Source organism: Rhinatrema bivittatum, chromosome 2 (assembly GCF_901001135.1).
Source record: "Rhinatrema bivittatum chromosome 2, aRhiBiv1.1, whole genome shotgun sequence".
Taxonomy (NCBI): domain Eukaryota; kingdom Metazoa; phylum Chordata; class Amphibia; order Gymnophiona; family Rhinatrematidae; genus Rhinatrema; species Rhinatrema bivittatum.
In genome coordinates this window covers 358,478,354-358,503,561 of record NC_042616.1, presented here as the reverse complement: position 1 = coordinate 358,503,561, position 25,208 = coordinate 358,478,354, and the positions used below count along the sequence as shown (strand labels likewise).

General features: G+C 42.9%; 2 protein-coding genes across 2 annotated transcripts in view; one reads left to right on the top strand and one right to left on the bottom strand.

Moving 5' to 3' along the window:
- The window catches only part of BRD9 (bromodomain containing 9), a 328,799-nt gene extending 314,403 nt beyond the window's left edge, over positions 1-14,396 (bottom strand). The window contains 1 exon segment of the mRNA XM_029589931.1: positions 14,161-14,396. Coding sequence (XP_029445791.1) covers positions 14,161-14,212 — 52 coding nt within the window. The 5' untranslated portion in view covers positions 14,213-14,396.
- A 28-nt stretch (positions 14,397-14,424) lies between these two features.
- Positions 14,425-25,208, top strand: part of TRIP13 (thyroid hormone receptor interactor 13) — a 193,184-nt gene continuing 182,400 nt past the window's right edge. The window contains 3 exon segments of the mRNA XM_029589932.1: positions 14,425-14,500; positions 15,122-15,220; positions 15,435-15,600. Coding sequence (XP_029445792.1) covers positions 14,460-14,500; positions 15,122-15,220; positions 15,435-15,600 — 306 coding nt within the window. The 5' untranslated portion in view covers positions 14,425-14,459.

Below are 25,208 nucleotides of genomic sequence, written 5' to 3'. Positions count from 1 at the left end.
AAAACCTGTGGTGGCACTGCTGAGGGTACTGTAAGCATATGCTGACTTATAGTCCCATATTCAATACAACCTTCCTGCCAACTCTAGTTATCAGAGCAGTACACCACACACTTTACATTTCAAGAATACCACTTGCAATTCGTGAGCAGTATTCTTGAGAGTTGCTCACAGCCACTCTTACCATGCTCTCTTTTTCTTTCTGCTGCCAGATCGACTTGTGCTCCTACAACCTGCAGGACAGTCACTGTCTGATGCACCTTTTCCTGCTGCTGGCTCCACAAATGGGCTCTCTTATCTGTGATATAAATTCCCTAATATTTGTTTGTTTGTTTACAATTTAGGCTACACAGAATTGCTTTTGCAAAGTTACTGTCTCTCAAGGGCATGCTATCTAAACAGTAGTGGGATGTGAAGGTGTGAACAGATGATCAAATAGCAGCTTTTCGTATGTCGTCTTCAATAGAAGTGGCCCTCAGATGAGCTAATGAAGTTGCCATAGCTCTCATCTGATGAGCCTTGATAGATTCTGTAATCTGGAAATTAGACAGAGTTTAACAGTGCACTATTCAGTCTGCTAGCCAACTGGACAGAGTTCGTTTGGCAATTACTCTTTCCTGTCAAGAACAAAGGAAACAAAAACGGTTGAGACACTATAGTGAGAGACTGGATCCTCTTTAAGTTATATGCCAGGGCTCTCTTCCAGTCCAAGGACTGAAGAGTCTGTCTTTAAGTGCAGGAGGTCTTGGAAATAATGTTGGCAGTACAATAGCTTAATTAAATGTGTAATGCAGACACCACTTTTGCAAGAAATTTAGGGTAAGTTCACAAAACAATCCTGTTGTAAATACATTACAGGTATGGTAAATATGAAATCAGAGCCTGTCTATCGCTTACTCTTTGTGCTGAAGTGACAGCTATAGGAAACAATACTTTCCAGGTGAGAAACCGACTCAAGAAGTTCAAACAGAAGTTAGCTGAAACAGAACTACATTGAGGTCCCAAGGCACAGGTGGTATATGGTACTGAAGCTTGAAATGCCACAGTCCTTTCAAGAACTTTAATACTAAAGGGTGTAAAGAAATTGGAGCCCTGTCCACATGCTGATAAAATGCTACAATGGTGTCAAGATGTACTGTAACCAAAGAGATGCCAGAGGATATGATATGATGTATTTCTCTTAGTCCATTGTAAACAGATATGATGTACCTACGAATGTCAGTATAAAAAGTAGTTGTAAAATAAATAAAATAAATAAATGAAAGGAAGAAAGTCCTTCAGAGTACAGAAGAAGAGATCCAGCAGGCTGGTCCTACACCATATATGTTTATTTGGACTTTATATACCACTTACATAAAGAGAACCTCCTCCACATGAAACTATATGATCTGCTTGTTCTGAAATCAGTACATCAACCATCTCTCTAGGAAGGAGTAAGGAAGAGACAATAACGCATTCAACATCCATGCCAAGCAATGGCAGATTTACATATGTACATAAGATTTGCCATACTGGCTCAGACCAAAGGTCCATCAAGTCCAGCATCCTGTTTCCAGCAGTGGTCAATCCAGGTCACAAAGCACCTGGCAGGATCCCAAGGGGTAGATAGATTCCAAGCTGCTCATCCCAGGGATAAGCAGAGGATTTTCTGCAATTCCACCTTAATAATGAAACATAGAAACATAGAAATGACGGCAGAAGACGACCAAACGGCCCCATCCAGTCTGCCCAGCAAGCCACGCAGTTCATCATTTATTTTATTTTATTTTTCCCACCCTTTTTCTCCCTCCCACCCATCACTATTGGCTTCAGCACCCTCCGGCCCCAACTCCCTTCCACCCCTCCACCATGCAGAGAGCAGCGCCGTATCCGCCATCCCAGTGAACATCCAGCTCAATCAGGGGTAGCAACTGCCGCAACAAGCAGGCCACACCCCTGCCCCATACTCTTACCCACCCCTGCTTTGTTTGTTTGTTTCTTGTTTTTGTTTGTTTGTTGTTTTTTTTTTGGAGATGGCAGCTCTCCGTGTAGGTGGAACACCAACCACTGGCCACTGGCATCCCGCTCCGTGAATGCCTCTGTGGCTACTGCCGCTCCGTGCAGCGTTTTGCTGCCTGAAGGTGGAACCCCAACTACTGGCCACTGGCATCCCGCTCCGTGAATGCCTCTGTGGCTACTGCCGCTCTGTGCAGTGTTTTGCTGCCTGAAGGTGGAACACTGACTACTGGCCACTGGCATCCCGCTCTGTGAATGCCTCTGTGGCTACTGCTGCTCCGTGCAGTGTTTTGCTGCCTGAAGGTGGAACCCCAACTACTGGCCACTGGCATCCCGCTCCGTGAATGCCTCTGTGGCTACTGCTGCTCTGTGCAGTGTTTTGCTGCCTGAAGGTGGAACACCGACTACTGGCCACTGGCATCCTGCTCTGTGAATGCCTCTGTGGCTACTGCTGCTCCGTGCAGTGTTTTGCTGCCTCCTCTTTATTTACGCCCACTAGACTTGATGGATCCAGTGTTTATCCCACGCCGCTTTGAAGTCCTTCACAGTTTTAGACTTCACCACTTCCTCCGGAAGGGCATTCCAGGCATCCATCACCCTTTCCGTGAAGAAATACTTCCTGACATTGGTTCTTAGTCTTCCTCCCTGGAGCCTCAGCTCGTGACCTCTGGTTCTGCTGATTTTTTTCCGACGGAAAAGGTTTGTCGTTGTCTTTGGATCATTAAAGTTTTTTAAGTATCTGAAAGCCTGAATCATATCACCCCTGCTCCTCCTTTCCTCCAGGGTGTACATATTTAGATTCTTCAATCTCTCCTCGTATGTCATCCGGTGAAGATCCTCCACCTTCCTGGTCGCCCTTCTCTGTACCGCTTCCATCTTGTCTTTGTCTCTTTGTAGATACGGTCTCCAGAACTGAACACAGTACTCCAGGTGAGGCCTCACCAAGGACCTGTACAAGGGAATAATCACTTCCCTTTTCTTACTCGATATTCCTCTCTCTATGCAGCCCAGCATTCTTCTGGCTTTTGCTATCGCCTTGTCGCATTGTTTCGCAGACTTCATATCATTAGACACTATCACCCAAAGGTCGCTCTCCTGCTCCGTGCACATCAGCCTTTCCCCCCCCATCGAATACAGTTCATTCGGATTTCCACTCCCCATATGCATGACTTTACACTTCTTGGCATTGAATCTCAGCTGCCATATCTTCGACCACTCTTCCAGTTTCCTTAGATCCCGTCTCATTCTCTCCACTCCTTCCGGCGTGTCCACTCTGTTGCAGATCTCAGTGTCATCCGCAAAAAAACAAACCTTACCTTCTATCCCGTCCGCAATGTCACTCACAAAGATATTGAACAGGACCGGTCCCAACACCGATCCTTGCGGTACACCACTTAAAACTGCTCTCTCTTCAGAGACAGTTCCATTTACCATCACACATTGTCTTCTGTCCGTCAACCAATTTGCAATCCAGGTCACCACCCTCGGCACTCACATCCTAAGCTTCTCGTTTTATTCACCAGTCTCCTGTGCGGAACCGTATCAAAAGCTTTGCTGAAATCCAAGTATATGACATCGAGCGCTCTTCCTTGATCCAATTCCTTTCCTCCAAGAACTTGTCCAAACCTTTTTTTAAACACAGCTACACTAATAGCTTTCACCACCACATCTAGCAACGAATTCCAGAGCTTAATTATGCATTGAGTAAAAAAATATTTCTCTTATTAGTTTTTGGTTTTTTTTTATAATTTACATTTTTGAGTAAACCAGCAGTACCATAAATCGTGTAAGACATACGATAAGATTAAAGTACCATAAATACGATACTGTGTGTTTTTAAATGTGTTCTATATGTTATCCCTCCATCCCCCACCCCCAGTTAAACATTATCATAACAAGTTTGCAATAAAGTGTGCTCAGATATATCTTGTACTATCTCTAAAGATGGGTGCTAGAGAAAACCAGACACAAATATATTAAGCCTGGCAAGATACAATATTTAGAACATAGAACATAAGGCTTTCCATACTGGGTCAGATCAACAGTCCATCAAGCCCAGTATCCTGTTCCCAACAGTGGCCAAGCCAGGTCACAAGCAACTGGCAGGATCCCAAGGGTTAGACAGGACATGCAACCAGTGGGCCCTGGCTAAGCCAATAAGCCCCCACCACAGAACCAATACCTTATTCACCCCTTCAAGATCAGAAGCTAGCGATTATAAGGGGACAGCTAATTTCCATTGTGTATAATGACACCATATCTTCTAGAATTTTGGTATCTTGGCATGTCGCAAAGCAGTAAGTTTTTCCATATAGAAGGTGTGAACAGATGACCAAGTCTAGAGCATACATCTCACACAGAAGGTGCAAAACGTTTATGCCATCAACTCACAATTTCACAACGTGTCGCCACCACCACTTGCTGGACCCACCTTTGGAAGCAGTCATTACCCAGTTCCACTGGTAGGTTTAACAAGCAAACCTTAGGGTTCTTAATGATAGAAATACCACCCGAGGAAGAGAGACGAGCAAACACTGTATCCCACAATTCCCCAACTGCTGGGCATTCCTACCATAAATGTAAAAACGTACTACGGGCCCCACACCCCTTCCAGCATCGATCATCTAGACCGGGATACATCCTGTGTAGGCAGGCTGGAGTGTGGTACCAGAGATATAGTACTTTATATCCGTTCTCCTTGATCGAAGAGGACACTGAAACATCTCCCACCAATGAGAAGCATTGATCTCACTCAGCCTCCTCAAGTGGGCCTCCTAAATCGTGCTCCCATGCAGTATACTCGCCATTTATTTTTAAGCAGGACCTAGGGTTCGCATATAAGCACTGGATCCAGCCCACAAATGATGGGCCTAGATTTCTCTTCATCAGAACCTTGAATAGAAATGGACAGTGCACTCTATCAAAGGCTTTTTCAGCGTCTATGGCTAACAGTTTGAGTGGAGTATGGGATACTTGAGCTTGCCACATTAGTTCCAGAACTCTGCATACATTATCGGAAGCTAATCTTCCGGGGACAAATCCCGATTGGTCCTTGTGTTTTAAGGAGAGGGCTAACTTTCCCAAATGAGTAGTCAGAATTTGTAGATCATCCACATACAGAAAAGCCCTTAGGCCAAATTTCCTTATAATCTGATCAACTGGTTAACTGCACGCAGACATTATAAAATATGGGCAAAATATACAACCCCTATGGAACTCCAAAGGCTGATTATGGCATAAAAAAAGATCCCTCTGACCTCAATGCCTATCTGACCAAAAAAAGAAACTATCCATTTGGATGTCACTCTTTTAAAATCCTAAGTCTACTAGCAGTTTCAAGAGAATGTCATGCTCTTCAGAGAACTTGATAAAATAAAACAGAAATAAAACCCATCTATTATAAAGCAATACTAACATGGAGGGCTGGGATTCACTATGCTGTTCTCTCATTCTGTGCTTGTGGAAAAGAAGTTTAAAGAATTAAGCCTCCATTCTTTGCTACTCAACAATATGCATTAGGTTCATACTGAACATTTCTGTCTTGTTATCCACCATTAAGCTGCTGCTATGGCAGTTATCTAGAAGAGGGAATTTATCTACCTACTTTTCTGCTTCTTTGACTCTTCCTTCCATCTACAGGCCTTCCAGGGGCCAACTGCCATGATCTCTGGCCCTGGACTGAGCTCCCTCTACAACACAGAGTGTCCCCTCCCCAAGTGACATCATCCAGGGCCTCCAACCCTTTAACCCTGAGCTGAGGATGTCGGCGTAGTCACCATCTATCTGATTTGGTGCTGTGCTACTTCTATGGCTCTTCTCTTTATCTACGGGTCTCCCAGTGGCTGGTTGTCATGATCTCTAGCCATAGACTGAATTTTCCACTCCAAGGCTGACTATCCCATTCCTTGTGATGCCAGGAAGCACCAGCCCTTTAAAAACTGGGCTGAGTACACTGGAGTGGCATGTGCCTCTTGCATATTCACGGAGCACCCCCAAAGGAACTCACCCCTTTGTGCACCCCTTCATGCATGCCTGGTGCAAGTCATTGTTCTGGCATAAATCTTTATCATCATGACCTGTAAGATAAACATCTTTATCATCACCGGTTATGGACGCTATGGTCCTATTCCATCTAGATGTCAGAGGAGTGTACAGTTAGTAAGGTCAGCTCTAATCAATGTACTTCTTTAGTCTATTAAAATACTATTTCTACTATTTTAATCATAATGCTGATCAATGTTCAGTCTATTTCAAAAAAATTGTTGGTAATTAATGACCTTTTGCCCAATTCAAAATTGTCTTTGTATCACTGAAACTTGGTCCGACAGTGATTTGTCTTTAACTAATGTCTTCTACAATTTCCTGTGACAATTCCCCCCCCCTCCTTTCCCCCATTTGAAATAATGCTAGTGACATTTAAAATTTCTCTTTTACTGTCCTCTAGGCTTGTTAGCTCACAATAGCTTTCCTTTTATCAAAATGCTCACTTGTACTAGTGTTGATCTTGCGAGAATATTAGTTCTTGAAAATTTCACCCTTCATGTTGACTAACAGTTATCAGACTGTGAATTATTTCTTAAGTCTATGTCTGCTTGTGGGTGGGACTAGGCCATACCTTAGATTTATTTTTTCTAAATTCAAAGTGAGTATTCTCTCTCACTTTAGCCAATGTATCAAGCACTGCTGTACCCTGATCAGATCTTTTTTCTGATCAATGTTACTTTTGCATCAGTCACACTACTTTCAGAACCTTGAATGAACAACCTCTTATATACAAATGAGGCCATACTGAACCTGATCTTTTTAAAGATAAGCTTGCATAAGAACATGCCATACTGGGTCAGACGAAGGGTCCATCAAGCCCAGCATCCTGTTTCCAACAGTGGCCAATCTAGGGCATAAGAACCTGGCAAGTACCCAAAAACTAAGTCTATTCATAAGAACATAAGAAAATGCCAAACTGGGTCAGACCAAGGGTCCATCAAGCCCAGCATCCTATTTCCAACAGTGGCCAATCCAGGCCATAAGAACCTGGCAAGTACCCAAAAACTAAGTCTATTCCATGTAACCATTGCTAATGGCAGTGGCTATTCTCTAAGTGAACTTAATAGCAGGTAATGGACTTCTCCTCCAAGAACTTATCCAATCCTTTTTTAAACACAGCTATACTAACTGCACTAACCACATTCTCTGGCAACAAATTCCAGAGTTTAATTGTGCGTTGAGTTAAAAAGAACTTTCTCCGATTAGTTTTAAATGTGCCCCATGCTAACTTCATGGAGTGCCCCCTAGTCTTTCTACTATCCGAAAGAGTAAATAACCGATTCACATCTACCCGTTCTAGACCTCTCATTATTTTAAAACACCTCTATCATATCCCCCCTCAGCCGTCTCTTCTCAAGCTGAAAAGTCCTAACCTCTTTAGTCTTTCCTCATAGGGGAGTTGTTCCATTCCCCTTATCATTTGGTAGCCCTTCTCTGTACCTTCTCCATCGGCAATTATATCTTTTTTGAGATGCGGTGACCAGAATTGTACACAGTATTCAAGGTGCGGTCTCACCATGGAGCGATACAGAGGCATTATGACATTTTCCGTTTTATTCATCATTCCTTTTCTAATAATTCCCAACATTCTGTTTGCTTTTTTGACTACCGCAGCACACTGCACCGACGATTTCAATGTGTTATCCACTATGACACCTAGATCTCTTTCTTGGGTTGTAGAACCTAATATGGAACCCAACATTGTGTAATTATAGCATGGGTTATTTTTCCCTATATGCATCACCTTGCACTTATCCACATTAAATTTCATCTGCCATTTGGATGCCCAATTTTCCAGTCTCACAAGGTCTTCCTGCAATTTATCACAATCTGCTTGTGATTTAACTACTCTGAACAATTTTGTGTCATCTGCAAATTTGATTATCTTACTCGTCGTATTTCTTTCCAGATCATTTATAAATATATTGAACAATAAGGGTCCCAATACAGATCCCTGAGGCACTCCACTGTCCACTCCCTTCCACTGAGAAAATTGCCCATTTAATCCTACTCTCTGTTTCCTGTCTTTTAGCCAGTTTGCAATCCACGAAAGGTCATCGCCACCTATCCCATGACTTTTTACTTTTCCTAGAAAGCCTCTCATGAGGAACTTTGTCAACGCCTTCTGAAAATCCAAGTATACTATATCTACCGGTTCCCTTTAATCCACATGTTTATTAACTCCTTCAAAAAAGTGAAGCAGATTTGTGAGGCAAGACTTGCCCTGGGTAAAACCATGCTGACTTTGTTCCATTAAACCATGTCTTTCTATATGTGATTTTGATGTTTAGAACACTTTCCACTATTTTTCCTGGCACTGAAGTCAGGCTAACCGGTCTGTAGTTTCCCGGATCGCCCCTGGAGCCCTTTTTAAATATTGGGGTTACATTTGCTATCCTCCAGTCTTCAGGTACAATGGATGATTTTAATGATAAGTTACAAATTTTTACTAATAGGTCTGAAATTTCATTTTTTAGTTCCTTCAGAACTCTGGGGTGTATACCATCCGGTCCAGGTGATTTACTACTCTTCAGTTTGTCAATCAGGCCTACCACATCTTCTAGGTTCACCGTAATTTGATTCAGTCCATCTGAATCATTACCCATGAAAACCTTCTCCATTACGGGTACCCTCCCCAACATCCTCTTCAGTAAACACCGAAGCAAAGAAATCATTTAATCTTTCCGCGATGGCCTTATCTTCTCTAATGCCCCTTTAACCCCTCGATCATCTACGGTCCCAACTGATCCCTCCAGGCTTTCTGCTTCGGATATATTTAAAAAAAGTTTTTACTGTGAGTTTTTGCCTCTACAGCCAACTTCTTTTCAAATTCTCTCTTAGCCTGTCTTATCAATGTCTACTTTAACTTGCCAATGTTTTATGCTTTATCCTATTTTCTTCTGTTGGATCCTTCTTCCAATTTTTGAATGAAGATCTTTTGGCTAAAATAGCTTCTTTCACCTCCCCTTTTATTCCATGTTACGTTGCTAGTAATAGCAGTGGTTATTATCTAAGTCAACTTAATTAATAGCAGGTAATGGACTTCTCTTCCAAGAACTTATCCAATCCTTTTTTTAAACCCAGCTACACTAACTGCACTAACCACATCCCTTGGTAACAAATTCCAGAGTTTAATTGTGCGTTGAGTGAAAAAGAATGTTCTCCAATTAGTTTTAAATGTGATATACATGGTAACTTCATGGAGTGCCCCCTAGTCCTTCTATTATCCGAAAGAGTAAATAACCGATACTTGGCATTCAACCATCCAAGGTATGGCTGATGGGTTGGCTCCTATAAAATTAAGAAATGTAAAGCAAAGAGTAAACTGTCCTTGGTATACCCACGCATTAACATTAATGAAAATAAGCTCTATGCGATTAGAGTCCAAATGGCAGAGATCTTAGAACATAAGGCTTGCCATATTGGGTCAGACCAAGGGTCCATCAAGCCCAGTATCCTGTTTCCAACAGTGGCCAAATCAGATCACAAGTACCTGGCAGGATCCCAAGGGTTAGACAGACTCCAAGCTGCTTATCCCAAGAATAAGCAGTGGATTTCTGCAACTCTCCCTTAATAACTCGTATTGGACTTTTCCTCCAGGAATTTAAGCAAAACCTTTTTTAAACACGGCTATACTAATAGCTTTCAACACATCTTCTGACAACAAATTCCAAAGATTAAATTATGCGTTGAATAAAAAATATTTTCTTTTATTTTTAAATGTATTAACCTGAAACTTCATTGTGTGTCCCTTGGTCTTTGTACTTTACAAAAGAGTAAACAGCTAATTAACGTTTACTCGTTCCATTACACTCATTATTTTATAGACCTCTATCATATCTTCTTCAGCTGAAAACCTGGAAATTAGCCAGTATCAACTATTTCAGTATAGAACAACAGTTAATTCAAAAAAATATTATACAGGGTGGTCCATAGAAAAGTAGCCCACCTCCAATACCAGTGCATTGGAGGCAGGCTACTTTTCCATGGGCCACCCTGTACTATCCCACATGTATTAAGGCTTCTGGAAAGAATCCTCCAGAACTATTCTCTACTATCAAGCAACCCATCCGCCCACCATATAGATACAATTATCCACCTACAAGCTAGTTATCTTGAGTTTTGTAAATTATTTGCCTATGTTTTTACAACTAAAAGCCTGTGTCACTTTTCCTGGTAGCAACTTTGTGTTAATGAATAATGCTAAGACCAACATCAACATTTCGGGATGAATTTGATTATTTACCACAATCTGAAATTTTGCAAAAAATATAAGGAGAAAGAAGTGTAGCCTAATGGTTAGAGTGTGGGCAATGAACCAGGGAAACCAGGTTCAAATCCCACTCTGCTGCTCCTGTGACCATGGGCAAGTCACTTTACCTTTCATTGCCTAGGTTTGTAACTGCGATTGCAAACCATCTGGGGATAAAGAAATATTTACAGTACCTGAATGTAATCTACTTTGAAGTGCCAAAGAGTGGAATATAAATCAAATGCTTAAAAATAAGCTAAATTCCTCATCTTGCCCTCCTAATCCTTACCCTACCACCTTTCTCAAACTAGTTTGTTACGATATTGTTGAACCAATTGGCAAGAATTGTTAATTTGTCTCTTGCCTCTGGTAATCTCCCTTCTCCACTAAAAGCAAGCCTCATTTCGGACTAACTTAATGAAGCCGTCTGCAGATCCCACTGATCTGTCAAGTTTCCGTCCTCTCTCATTTCTCCCTTAGAGTCTGCCATACTGAAATAGTTATCCCAGTATTTTGAAAGTAACTCTATCCTGGACCAATACCAATTTGGATTCAGAAAATTTCACAGTATCAAAAAAAAAACCTTTACTTTTATCTAGTATTGATACCATACACCATGGTTTTGATTCCAGCACCTCTTACATGTTAATATTACTTGACATTACAGCAGCATTTGACACTTTAAATCACAAATCCTCCTTATTTGCCTTGCTGATATTGGCATAGCTGGTTCAGTACTACTTTGGTTCAAATTATACCTAAATAACCAGAAACAAATCAGAATAGCCTCTTGGTACAGAGTTTCAACTGGGGTTCTTCACGGATTGGCCCTCTCGCAGCCCTGTTTGCAGTTTACTCCACACATTAGAGGGCTGATGCATTAAAGTCTGCTCAGCCTTGCATACAGCTTGATGCATGTTTGAACACATGTTTTTGGACATCCTAGAATAACTCCCGATGAAATAATGGAATTAGCGCGTCCAAAATGTGCATCCAAACCAGCGCATTGCTAATAGCGCTCATCACATGTAAATTCCATGTAGATGAGGCTATTAGCTATTATCCGCAATGCAAAAAATCCCTGTGCACCTGACCCAAACATTTTAACATGCAAACATTAATGCCAGCCCTGGTGCTGGCAATGTCTTGATGCGCCCCCAAGCCGCAACAAAAAAGCAAACAAATACTGCTTTTCTGTGATTCCTCCTAATTAATACTGTCGCAATACTAAGTAGGAAGAACCACAGAAAGCAGCATCATGAAAAAAAAAGTCTTGATAGCAGTCAGATTAGGAAAATGGTCACTCAATTTACAAGCGTCCATTTTTCTAACCAGCGCACAGCCACATCTCCTGGGTGCTTGATGCCATAGATGTGCTAGAGACACACAATTTATCCCTAGCACGTCCTTTCTAACATGGCAGCTCATTAAAATAGGTCATCGCACGTCAAGGAGAAATGACTGTGTGTGCGTTAAAAAAAACAAGTGCTCAATACAAGCACCCGTTTTATCGCTTGGTTTATTGCATCAGCCCCCTAAGTCTTTCATATAGACTATCTGAAGGCAATATTCAGTTCTACTTCTTGTTAAAATCTCTTGGTCCACCACTATTCACTTTGCTTATCAACTATCAGAAGTTGGCTCAGCTATAATAAAATTACCTCTAAACCTAAAAAAAAACAAAAAACTGAAATAGTTCTAGACCATTCACCAATTTTTCAAATTCTAATGAAATTTTTTTTATAATCACATATCTATTATATCTCAGAATGTGCATAATTTGGGTGCCCTCATTGACACCAGTGCAACATCAAGTTAAAGTAGTCATACAATCTTCATTTGCCAAACTGAGACTCCTCTGTCATCTTAAACTCTCAATTGCACAGATTTCAGAATAGTTAGTCAATTATTAATCTTCTCAGGTTTGATTATTGCAACTCACTATACATAGGCTTCCCACAGAACACAATTAGACCCCTCCAAATAATTTAAAATACAGCCATATGCATGCTTACGGATACTAATATTCATGATCGTGTTTCCACTATATCACAATCATTCTATTGGTTAGAAATACAGGTTAGGGCTGTTCAGCTTGGAGAAGACACGGCTGGGGGGGGGGGGGGGGGAAATATGATAGAGGTTTTTAAGATCATGAGAGGTCTTGAACGAGTAGGTGTGAATCGGTTATTTACACTTTCGAATAATAGAAGGACTATGAGGCATTCCATGAAGTTAGCAAGTAACACATTTAAGACTAATTGGAGAAAATTATTTTTTACTCAACGCACAATAAAGCTCTGGAATTTGTTGCCAGAGGATGTGGTTAGTGTAGTTAGTGTAGCTGGGTTCAAAAAAGGTTTGGATAAGTTCTTGGAGGGGAAGTCCATTAACGGCTATTAATCAAGTTTACTTAGGGAATAGCCACTACTATTAATTACATCAGTAGGATGGGATTTTCTTTGTGTTTGGGTAATTGCCAGGTTCTTGAGCCTGGTTTGGCCTCTGTTGGAAACAGGATGCTGGGCTTGATGGATCCTTGGTCTGACCAAGCATGGCAATTTCTTATGTTCTTATGAGTAGCCTAGTGGTTAGAGCAGGGAAACCAGGGTTCAAATCCCACTGTTGCTACTTATGACCTAGGGCAAGTCACTTTCAGGTACAAAATTAAATTGTAAGCCCTGTAGCAATACAGAAATACCTATAGTACCTGAATGTAATCCACTTTCATGTACACTTTGAAGTGCAGAAAAGCAGAATATAAAAACCTAAATAAATACATGCTGGCAATGTTAATCCATAGTCTGCTCAATAACATAACCTCCATCCAGCTTACTTCTACTCTAAAATTGTGCATTCCTCCTAGTACGTTTTGTTCCAGTCTAGTCAAAACCTCTTGGACATTCCATCTCCCTGTACTGCACAATTACCAAGGACATGAGAAAAGGCCTTCCCTATTGGTGGACCAGTATTATGGAATTCTCTCCTCCTTCAATGCACAAGCGTAAAGGATTCTAAAGAGTTTTAAAAATCCCAAAAAACTTTTTTTATACAAGGAACCTTTTTCAGCAATGCCTGAAGTCTCAGTTCTTCACTGTTTAACATTCAATTTTGTACCATATACTCGCAGCCACGGTGTCATCTGTTAATCAGTGCAGCAGAGATGTATTGTTTGTAAATACTTTTGTTATTGCTTTATTTTCACTATTATGTTTTTAAGTAAACCGTCCCGATATTTGGAGAGTGCGGGTAATAAATGCTTTTAAATAAATGTCCTTGAATCTTTTATGGTTAACCACATATGTTCTGAAAAGGAAGAATAGCTGTGAAGGTGCAATTCTAGACACTCTCTCCCAAAAAGTGTAAAAGACAACACAGGACATAACATTGTTAGTCTTTATTAGCCTTGTTACATAATACCAAGGGGGGGGGGGACGGACACACACACATTCATCAAGTATTTTCCCCGTAGACATAGAATGGGAGAAACCTTTAGTAAACAGGCCTCCAAAACAACTGCAATCACACTTCAGATGAGAGCTCCAGTAACCAAAACGCTTTACGAGAAAACTAGATTTTTTTCACACAGTACAGGGCAATACAATAGGGGATTAGTATAGGAATTACCGAATGACGAGCATTAGAGATCGGCTTAATTTGGGAGGCTCATGTACCTCATCACCTTCGCCTAATTCTTCTGTTGTTCAAAGACGAGATACCAAAGGCTTTAAGAGAATCCGAATTTTCGATTTTACAGGGAACATGCGACGCAAGTTCTGAAATAGAATGCAGCGCGCAGACAGCTTTTCCCTATGAGCAGCGCCTGATCTCCGCCCGCTCTCTTTATCGCCCATATTCAGATCTGAGCTCACCGGTGTCATAGGACCTCCACTCTGATTTGTGCTTCTTGTGTTTCTTCCCCATGGCGGCGGAAAGCAAACAAAAACAAAAAAAGAAACGTAAGAAAAACTTCGGGAACGCCCTCACACGATTTGTGTCGTCCACCAAGCGATAATGTCTAGAGGGTGAGTGAAACAACACAATATCTTGCGCACATGCGCAATGCCCAACGCAGAGTTTTACGGATAGGCTGCTGCTATTCTAGCGTCAAGGATGGAATTTGCATAGCCAAACTGCGCTTGCGCAACTATCACGGACACGCTCTGCTTCTATGACGTACACAGATAGTTTGTGTCACAGAAGAGCTTCCGGGTTAGAGAGCGCTGTGCTTTTGGCGGCAGATTTAGCTTGGTTTATAGAGTGGGGCGTTGGTGAGAGTTTACTTATGAGGATTAGTGAAGGGTTTTTGTTTGTGTTTTGTAAGGATAAGTTGTAAAGGGACAAAAATCCTTAAGGAAAAAAAAAATCCCCTTTTAATATTTTTTTAAATAATTTGAGTGCTGTTTTCTCTCGCCAGTTTTGAGTTTGTCCGTAGAAGGTGATACTGTTATGCGGTCTTATTTACTTATTTGTATTTAACTTTTGTCTTTCTATTGGTAGCTCAAGCCAGGTTAGATTATATATATTGTACGTATTTTCCTGCCCCAGAGGACTTAGTCTGTACCTGAGGCAATGGAGGGTGAAGTGATTTGCCCAAAGTCACAAGGAGCAGTAATGGAAGAAGAGGGATTTTTGATTCGAGCATTCTTTGGTTCTCACTCTGCTACTCTAATCACTACTTCCTCCTCTCTTTCTGTAGAATTTCCATGTGTGTTTTTCATGTTGGTGATTAGTTCAAAACGAATAATTGATGATTAAATACAAAACAAATGAGAACAAGTGAAATTCTGAAGACCTGCAAGATAACCACATTTATGTTTTTTTTTTCTTCAGAATAATTATGGAGGAAGCAGCCGGCGATTTAAAACAAGCTCTTCCAAATGTGTATGATTCTATACAAATACATGTGGAAGTTCACCAGAGATCTAACAGGTCAGAATTCTGATGACATCAGAAGGAAAAATTAAATGTACTATGCAGAACAAACTATAAAAAGTATTTCAAGAGTAAATGACTGTAAATGGACAAATAAACAAGTAGTGGACATTTTGCTTTAATAATGCAAATGTTTCATATTTATATAGAAAGATGTCTGTAGTACTTTTAGCAAAAACATAAAACAAATACAATATTTTTGTTTTATTAGTACTGCAAAAGCAGAAGAAGTACAATCTCATGTGCTGAAGCTATTGAACAGGCATAGTATGGTGTTTGGAGATTATATCTGGACTGAGTTTGATGATAGTTTTTTGATGATAAATGTGGAGTCTGTGGCAATTGTAGACACTGAGCTAAAACTTAAAGACAGACAGGTAAGAAGACTACAAAACTTTAATTTCTGTGATCAAATATTTAGATAATTTTTGCTTTTGAATTCATATTTTCATCTGACAAGATTTAGCCATTTAGTCATGTTACCAGTAACTTCCCCATTTCCCTGTTTTTGATTCAGCTGCTTGTTCTTTTTCAGATGAGGGGTAATATGCACCAGTATTATGCAGAATTTCCTGAGACATATAAACAACCAAGTATCTGAAGATATTTGAACTATAGCTTGTGGGTGGGGGGGGGGGTTTGTTACTTTATGATGATGCAATACAAATGTCAAGATAAATTGCAAGTGAGAGGAGAAAAATAATTGAGCAAATATGTTATGATTATTGTAGTACAAAAAGACAAGTGCTGTAAATATTTTATAGTCCATATAATATTCAAAGAAAATGTTATTAGTTCAAAAATGGCAACTCCACTGTTTCAATAGATATTACTTTCAAAGGGTCCCCTTGTGCACTTGTCTTGTTTGTACTATAATTGTTGAGTGCAGTCTTTGCTCTTGTGTTCTTAAGGAAAATTAGTTTCTTACCTGATAATTTTCGTTCCTGTAGTACCAAGGATCAGTCCAGGACACCTGGGTTGTGACTCCGCACCAGTAGATGGAGACAGATTAAAACTTGTGGGCGGAGCCATATATAAGCCCCTGTGCCAGTCACAGCCCCTCAGTCATACGTAATGTCAAAGTAGAAAAATCCAAAAGCCAACATAGCTAACCATAGAAACTTACTAAGTAAAATAACTCCAACACCCCTACAGGAAAAACAGACTCCCCAACCGGGAGAGCGAACAAAACAAGGGGTCAGCGTATTAAAAAAACAACAATGAGCGGACTCTCCATTACTATAGCGCCACACTGCGGGCGGGATCCTGGACTGATCCTTGGTACTACAGGAACGAAAATTATCAGGTAAGAAACTAATTTTCCTTTCCCTGTACGTACCAGGATCAGTCCAGGACACCTGGGATGTACCAGAGCTAAGTTATCGAGGGTGGGAAGCAGAGAGTCCCATTTGGAGTACCCTCTCTCCAAATCCCCCAGCATCAGTAGCTTGAACATCCAATCGGTAATGTTTAATGAAGGTATGCAACGATTTCCAGGTAGCCGCCCTGCAAATCTCTTGAGGCGACACCTGAGAAGATTCCGCCCAAGACGCAGCATGAGATCTCGTCGAATGAGCTCGAAGACCCACTGGCGGTGTTTTACCGCGCAGAATGTACGCGGAACCAATGGCCTCCTTGAGCCAACGGGCGATTGTTGTGCGGGACGCCGCAGAACCTTTCTTCGGACCCGACGTCAACACAAACAGATGATCCGTTAATCGAAAAGAATTTGTGACCTCTAGATAGCGAAGAATAGACCTCCGCACATCTAGTTTTCTCAAATCCCTCAACTTCGGGTCGGAAGATTCCCCAACCGCGAAAGCGGGAAGTTCAACCGATTGATTCAAATGAAAAGGTGATACGACCTTAGGCAAGAAAGAGGGAACGGTCCGCAAGGAAACCCCTGAATCAGAAAAGCGCAAGAAGGGCTCTCTGCAGGACAAAGCTTGCAACTCAGAAACCCGGCGAGCCGAAGCAATGGCTACCAGGAATACAGTCTTTAACGTGAGATCTTTGATCGTAGAACGCTTCAGAGGCTCAAAAGGAGCTGAGCATAAGGACGAGAGCACCCAGTTGAGGTTCCAAGAAGGACAAGGGAGCCGCAAAGGAGGACGGAGGTGTTTCGCCCCCCGAAGGAAACGGGAGATATCCGGGTGGAGAGCCAGGGAGACTCCCTGAATCTTACCACGCAAACAACCAAGCGCCGCAACTTGGACCCGTAGGGAACTGCACGCTAAGCCTTTGGCCAGCCCGGCCTGGAGAAAAGCCAAAATATCGGGAATAGCAGCGGAAGTGGGATTAAGACCCCGCTCCACGCATCATTCCTCAAAGACTACCCAGACTCGAACATAAGCCAGAGACGTAGACTGTTTCCTGGATCTCAGCAACGTGGCAACTTCCGCGTCTGAGTAACCTTTTTGCTTCAACCGGTACCTCTCAAAAGCCATGCCGCAAGACAGAAGTGATCCGCATCCTCCAAACAGACGGGACCCTGACGAAGGAGCCCCGGAAACCCCTGTAGACGAAGGGGTGCCGCCACCGACAACTGGACCAGGTCCGCAAACCACGGACGGCGCGGCCACTCCGGCGCCACCAAGATCACGTCGGACGGGTGCAATTCTATGCGCCGCAGTATCTTGCCGATCATGGGCCACGGTGGGAACACATAGAGTAGCACCTCCGCCGGCCAGGGAAGTGCTAACGCGTCGACCCCTTCTGCTCCTCTTTCTCGGCGTCGACTGAAAAATCTCGGAGCCTTTGAGTTGTTCCACGTGGCCATCAGGTCCATGTGGGGCGTTCCCCAAGTCCTGCAAATGAGAAGAAACGCTTCTTCCGCTAGCTCCCACTCTCCGGGATCCAGGTGGTGTCGGCTGAGGAAATCCGCCTGGACATTGTCAGCTCCTGCTATGTGAGACACAGCGAGATCTCTGAGATGCCGCTCTGCCCAGGTCATCAAGGAACGCGCTTCCTCCGCTACTTGAGGGCTTTTCGTCCCGCCCTGGCGATTGATGTAAGCCACGGTGGTAGCGTTGTCCGACAATACTCGGATCGCCTTTCCTCGTAGAAAGGGTAGAAAAGCTTGCAATGCCAGACGGACCGCCCTGAACTCTAGGCGGTTGATAGACCACCGAGTCTGATCTTCTGACCACAGCCCCTGAACCGATTTCCCTTGGCAAACTGCACCCCAACCGGAAAGACTGGCATCCGTGGTCACCACTGTCCAGTTGGGAAGAAGAAGAGATACTCCGCAGGAGAGATGTTTGGAATCCAGCCACCAGCCCAGGCTGGAGCGCACCTGACTCTCGAGAGGCAGTGGAAGATAATATTCCTCTGAAATCGGTTTCCAGCGGGACAACAATGAAGACTGCAGTGGCCGCAGGTGAGCGAACGCCCAAGGGACTAACGCCAGCGTGGAGGCCATAGATCCGAGAACTGTCAGGTAATCGCAGACTCGCGGACGGTGCTGAGACAAAAGACGTCGCACCTGAGACTGTAGTTTGCATATCCGATCCTGAGAGAGAATCACTCTGCCCCGTTTTGTGTCGAAAACGGCTCCAAGGTACTCCAAGGACTGAGTGGGTTCCAGATGACTCTTGTTGTAGTTGACCACCCAGCCCAGGGACTGCAAGAATTGTAGCACCCTGGCTACCGCTTGCCGACACAGGTTCTCTGACTTCGCCTGAATCAGCCAATCGTCGAGGTAAGGGTGAACCAGGAGGCCTTCCCGACGTAAGTGCGCCGCCACTACCACCATCACTTTCGTGAATGTCCGAGGTGCTGTCGCCAGGCCGAACGGAAGAGCCCGGAACTGGAAGTGTCTTCCCAGAATGCAAAACCGCAGGAACCGCTGGAACGCTGGTTGGATGCCCACATGAAGGTATGCTTCTGTGAGATCTAGTGACGCAAGGAATTCGCCTGGCCGCACTGACGCGATCACCGAACGAATGGTTTCCATCTTGAAGTGAGGGACCCGAAGGCATCTGTTGACTCCTTTCAGATCCAGTATGGGTCGGAAAGTGCCGTCCTTCTTGGGAACTATGAAGTAAATGGAGTACCGGCCTTTGCCGTACTGATCGGCCGGAACTGGAGAGATGGCCCCCCAAGCTTTCTAGTCTTCGGATGGTGTCTAGCACCGCCGCCTTCTTCCTGGGATCCTTGCAAGGCGAGACCAGGAACTTGTCCGCTGGGATACGAGCAAAATCTAACTCGTAGCCGTGTCTTATCACATCGAGGACCCACTGATCCGACGTCATGCTGGCCCATTCCTCGAGAAATAAGGATAGACGCGCCCCCACGTTTGGAACAGCGTGCTGAGGGCGCGACGAGGGATGGGCCGGCCGAACTTCATTGCGAAGGCTTGGAACCCGCACCCGACGGGGCTCCTCCTTGCCTGCCAAAGCGTTTGCCCCGAAAGGACTGCTGCCAGTGAGTGTTTCGAGAAGAGGCCGGTCTATACGAGGGTCCGGTGGATCTTTGCGGCCTGGACTTCCGGGGACCCCGGAAACGGGCTCTGCCGGAAAACGAAGAGCGCGACCGGGTCCTATCCTCTGGCAGCCTAAACGCTGTCCCTGGTTCTGAAAAGCCCTTATTCCTGCAGGGGTGAGTGAACCAGGCTCCCTGGTGTCACCCCTGACGCTGCCACTAGCTCAGCCGGGTCCTCAACCCTGGCAGCGGCCTCAACCGGGGGAGGGTAGTCCCCTCAGGACCTCTCAACTCCCCTGGGAGGCAGGGCAACCGGGAAAGAATTAAAAAGAAAACCCAATTTAGCTCAAAAAATCAGACCTAACCAAAAACTAACTCAAAAAATCAAACCTGACAAACAACCAGAATCAGGTCAGGCAGGGCTGTGACTGGACCTGCACCATCTACTGGAGACAGAGTAAGACTGAGGGGCTGTGACTGGCACAGGGGCTTATATATGGCTCCGCCCACAAGTTTTAATCCGTCTCCATCTACTGGTGCGGAGTCACAACCCAGGTGTCCTGGACTGATCCTGGTACGTACAGGGAATGATAATTATTGTAACCACATAGCTGTTTTAGTATCTCATCTTAGTTTTGCCAATAACAGATAAAGCTACCGTGGTAACTTACCCAAAAAAAAACAAAACATGAGGACACTCAATCATATTCTTGCACATATACACATCCTTTTTTTTTTTTTTTTTCAGATCATATCAAGTCAGTATTTCCGATTTACACAATATTACATATCCTTCAACTTTGCATGCATTTGGTGTGGTAAAAACATAAGCAAATCTTTAACTATTTTCCTGGAAGTATAAACCACATCTGTTCTTTCCCATTGCATCCAATCAGATGTATGTTGATGCCATAACATAATAGGAAGCAGAGAATCTTTAAGCCAGAATTGCAGATACAAAATTTTGCCACCACAATTAAAATTTGGGCAGGTCTCTTTTTTTCCCTTAGACAAACAGATGCTCACATCAGTGATCCTAGTAATAACAATTTATTTATTTTATTTCTCAGTCTTCTATATCACACAAATAGCAAGCTGACCAAGGCGGTTTACAACAATGAAATATAAAATACAGTAAATATACAATAATGTCATAAAATAAAATGTATAAAACTAAGTAAACATGAAAATAACCATGCCTTTCTTTCTAAAAACAAATTGTTTGACTCCAATCTAATACCCACTGATGCTGAGTTCCACCATTCTGGCTCAATCACTGAGAACATAGTCCTTTTCCTTGAACCTATAGAAGAGTGGTTTAACCAGGATAACTTGTTCAATAGTCAACAATATCTCTTTCCAGCAACCAATTAATTTTAGTACATAAACCCAATTTATGGCCTAACATTCCATGTTCAGTATATTTAATACATTTCACAGACTGCACAATATCCATTTTATGTGCTTTGACAGTATCATTGTAAGAATGATGTAAGATATTTGAAACTGCATTTCCTTTCTTCCTGCTAGACCCATCATTACATAGGGGATTTCCCACTCCACAGCTGACAGACATGCATCTTTTATGATCTCACTCTGAGCTATGAGGGGTGTGGTCTTATTCCAATTCATTAATCTGTCTCTGGCAACTGTGGACATATGAAGAGGGCATTAAACTCCTAGGGTCAGGATGCAGACCCGGTCTGTTTGAATAATTGTTGCTTCTGGGACTGCAGGTTGTAGGGATTGATTTTGCCAGTGGGAGTATTCTCCCAGGGCCTGACCTGGTCGAGCTCCTGGAAAGTCATATCACTTCCCTTAGGGGTCTGTGGAGCCTCCAGAGAACAGTTCTTGGATCAATAGGAACTTAGTAGCCCTTAAACTACAAAAAAGAAAAAAAAAACAGGGCCTGCAGGAATTCTCATTCCCTCCCCCACTCTCTTTCTGATGAAGGAAAAAAAAAATCTTTAGGCTTGGAACAGGAGAAAGTCGGGGTCTACTTAGCAACCAGCAGGGGTTCCCTGGAAGTGGTGAGCGACCGTGCTATTCTATTTCCTTGGGGGAGGAAAGTTAAAGTTGGGCTTGCTTCGTTTTGCTGTTTGTGTGTACACAGCAGCTGAATGTTTGTTCGCTGTGGAGGAGGGGGCAGCATAACTTACTGTGGTTGTGCCTTGTTTATTGTTCCTTGCTTTTTCTGGGACATTGTAGACATGCATTGCGGGAGAAAATGCTCTGTTTGCAGGGCTAAGCATGTCCCCAGTGTTGTAGACTCCTCCTAACTGGTCTGTGAAGGAGAATCGAGCAGGGAACTTCACGGGCAGGGTTGCCAGGTTTTCAGGAAAGAACAAGCACTTTTTTCCAAAAAAACAAGCCCAAAAAAAGTCCAAAATGCGTGAGATTGACAAAGGAGCCAACGTTTTTGCGTGTTTCTCCGTTTTAGCATGTTGCAGGTGGTCTGCATGATGTGCATGAATTTCACATTTACAAAATTTGCACATAACCTTACTCTCATTGCCGACAACAGGCTGAATCCATGCTTTTAGTTCACATTCCTCTTCCCAATCTTTGCAGTACCTTATAAAGGGAGACTTTTCTGAAAGAATGGGCTCCACCTTAACCAGAGTGGAACTACACTGCTGGCACTAACTTTCAAAAAGGAGATAAAGCAGCTTTTAAACTAGAACAAGGGGGAAAGCCGACAGTCACTCAGCAGTGCATGGTTCAGAGAAATGTATCCTTGAAGGATACTAATGAAACAGGAGAGTTAGGGCATCCCAACAGAGAGGTTCCATTAAAAGCAAACATAGTCCATATGCCTATATGTAAAAAATCACCAAAGCTAATGATTTCCAAATTATCCCAAACAACTGAAAGGCAGGTTGTTAAAATAAACAAAAACCACACTTTGAAATGTCTGTATGCCAATGCCAGAAGTCTAAGAAGTAAGATGGGAGAGTTAGTGTATAGCAGCAAATGATGAGATTGACATAATTGGCATCACAGAAACTTGGTGGAAGGAGGATAACCAATGGGACAGTGCTATATCAGGGTACAAATTATATCACAATGATAGGGAGGATCAACTTGGCGGGGGTGTGGCACTTTATGTCTGGGAGGGTATAGAGTCCAACAGGATAAAGATCATACAAGAGACTAAGGGGCGGATTTTAAAACCCCGGCGCGCCTATTTTGCATAGGCCGCCGGTGCGCACAGAGCCACGGGGCTTCCTGGCGGGGGCGTGGCGGATGATGTGGCGTTTAGGGGGCGGCGATGTGGGCGTGGTTTCGTTCCAGGGGCGTGGCCGCGGCCTCTGGAACAGCCCCCGGGACCGGACCACGGAGCGGGGCAGCCGGCCGACGCGCGCAAAGTTAAGGGGGGGGTAGATAGGGCCGGGGGGGTGGGTTAGGGAGGGGAGGGAACAGGCAGCGTGCGCTGGGCTCGGCGCGCGCAGGTTGCACAAATGTGCATCCCCTTGCGCGCGCCGACCCCAGATTTTATAAGATACGCGCGGCTACGCGCGTATCTTATAAAATCCAGCGTACTTTTGTTCGCGCAAGTATTTAAAATCTACCCCTTTATGCTCAGTAGAATCTATATGGGTAGAAATCCCATGTGTGTTGGGTAAGAGTATAGTGATAGGAGTATACTACCATCCACCTGGACACAATGGTCAGACAGATGATGAAATGCTAAGAGAAATCAGGGAAGCAAACCAATTTGGCAGTGCAATAATAATGGGAGATTTCAATTACCCCAATATTGACTGGGTAAATGTAACATCAGGACTTGCTTGAGACAAAGTTCCTGGATGTAATAAATGACTGCTTCATGGAGCAATTGGTTCAGCAACCAACAAGAGAGGGGAGATATTTTAGATTTAATTCTTAGTGGAACGCAAGATTTGGTGAGAGAAGTAACGGTGGTGGGACCACTTGGCAACAGTGATCATAACATGATCAAATTTAAACTAATAACTGGAAGGGGGACAATAAGTAGCTATGCAGCTCTAACACTAAACTTTCAAAAGGGAAACTTTGATAAAATGAGGAAAATAGAAAAAAACTGAAAGGTGCAACTGCAAAGGTTAAAAGTGTTCAACAGGCTTGGACATTGTTTAAAAATACAATCCTAGAGGCGCAGTCCATATGTATTCCACGCATTAAGAAAGGTGGAAGGAAGGCAAAACAATTACCGTCATGGTTAAAAGGTGAGGTGAAAGAGGCTATTTTAGCCAAAAAAAAATCCTTCAAAAATTGGAAGAAGGATCCATCTGAAGAAAATAGGATAAAACATAAGCATTGTCAAGTTAAGTGTAAAACATTGATAAGACAGGAGAAGAGAAAATTTGAAATTAAGTTGGCCATAGAGGCAAAAACTCATAATAAAACTTTTTAAAATATATCCAAAGCAAGAAACCTGTGAGGGAGTCAGTTGGACCATTAGATGACCGAGGGCTTAAAGGGGCTCTTAGGGAAGATAAGGCCATTGCAGAAAAACTAAATGAATTCTTTGCTTCCGTGTTTACTAATGAGGATATTGGGGAGATACCAGTTCCGGAGATGGTTTTCAGGCGTGATGAGTCAGACAAACTGAATGAAATCACTGTAAATCTGGAAGATGTAGTAGGCCAGATTGACAAACTAAAGAGTAGCAAATCACCTGGACCGGATGGTATGCATCCTAGGGTACTGAAGGAACTCAAAAATGAAATTTCTGATCTATTAGTTAAAATTTGTAACCTATCATTAAAATCATCCATTGTACCTGAAGACTGGAGGGTGGCCAATGTAACCCCAATATTTAAAAAAGGCTCCAGGGGCGATCCAGGTATCTATAGACCAGTGAGCATGACTTCAGTGCCGGGAAAAATAGTGGAAACTATTCTCAAGATCAAAATCATAGAGCATATAGAAAGACATGATTTAATGGGACACAGTCAACATGGATTTACCCAAGGGAAGTCTTGCCTAACAAATCTGCTTCATTTTTTTGAAGGGGTTAATAAACATGTGGATAAAGGTAAACCGGTAGATATAGTGTATTTGGATTTTCAGAAGGCGTTTGACAAAATCCCTCATGAGAGGCTTCTACGAAAACTAAAAAGTCATGGGATAGGAGGCGATGTCCTTTTGTGGATTACAAACTGGTTAAAAGATAGGAAACAGAGAGTAGGATTAAATGGTCAATTTTCTCAGTGGAAAAGGGTAAACAGTGGAGTGCCTCGGGGATCTGTACTTGGACGGTGCTTTTCAATATATATATAAATGATCTGGAAAGGAATAAGACGAGTGAGGTTACCAAATTTGCAGATGATACAAAATTATTCAGAGTAGTTAAAATCACAAGCAGACTGTGATACATTACAGGAGGACCTTGCAAGACTGGAAGATCGGGCATCCAAATGGCAGATGAAATTTAATGTGGACAAGTGCAATGTGTTGCATATAGGGAAAAATAAGCCTTGCTGTAGTTACACGATGTTAGGTTCTATATTAGGAGCTACCACCCAGGAAAAAGATCTAGGCATCATAGTGGATAATACTTTAAAATTGTCGGCTCAGT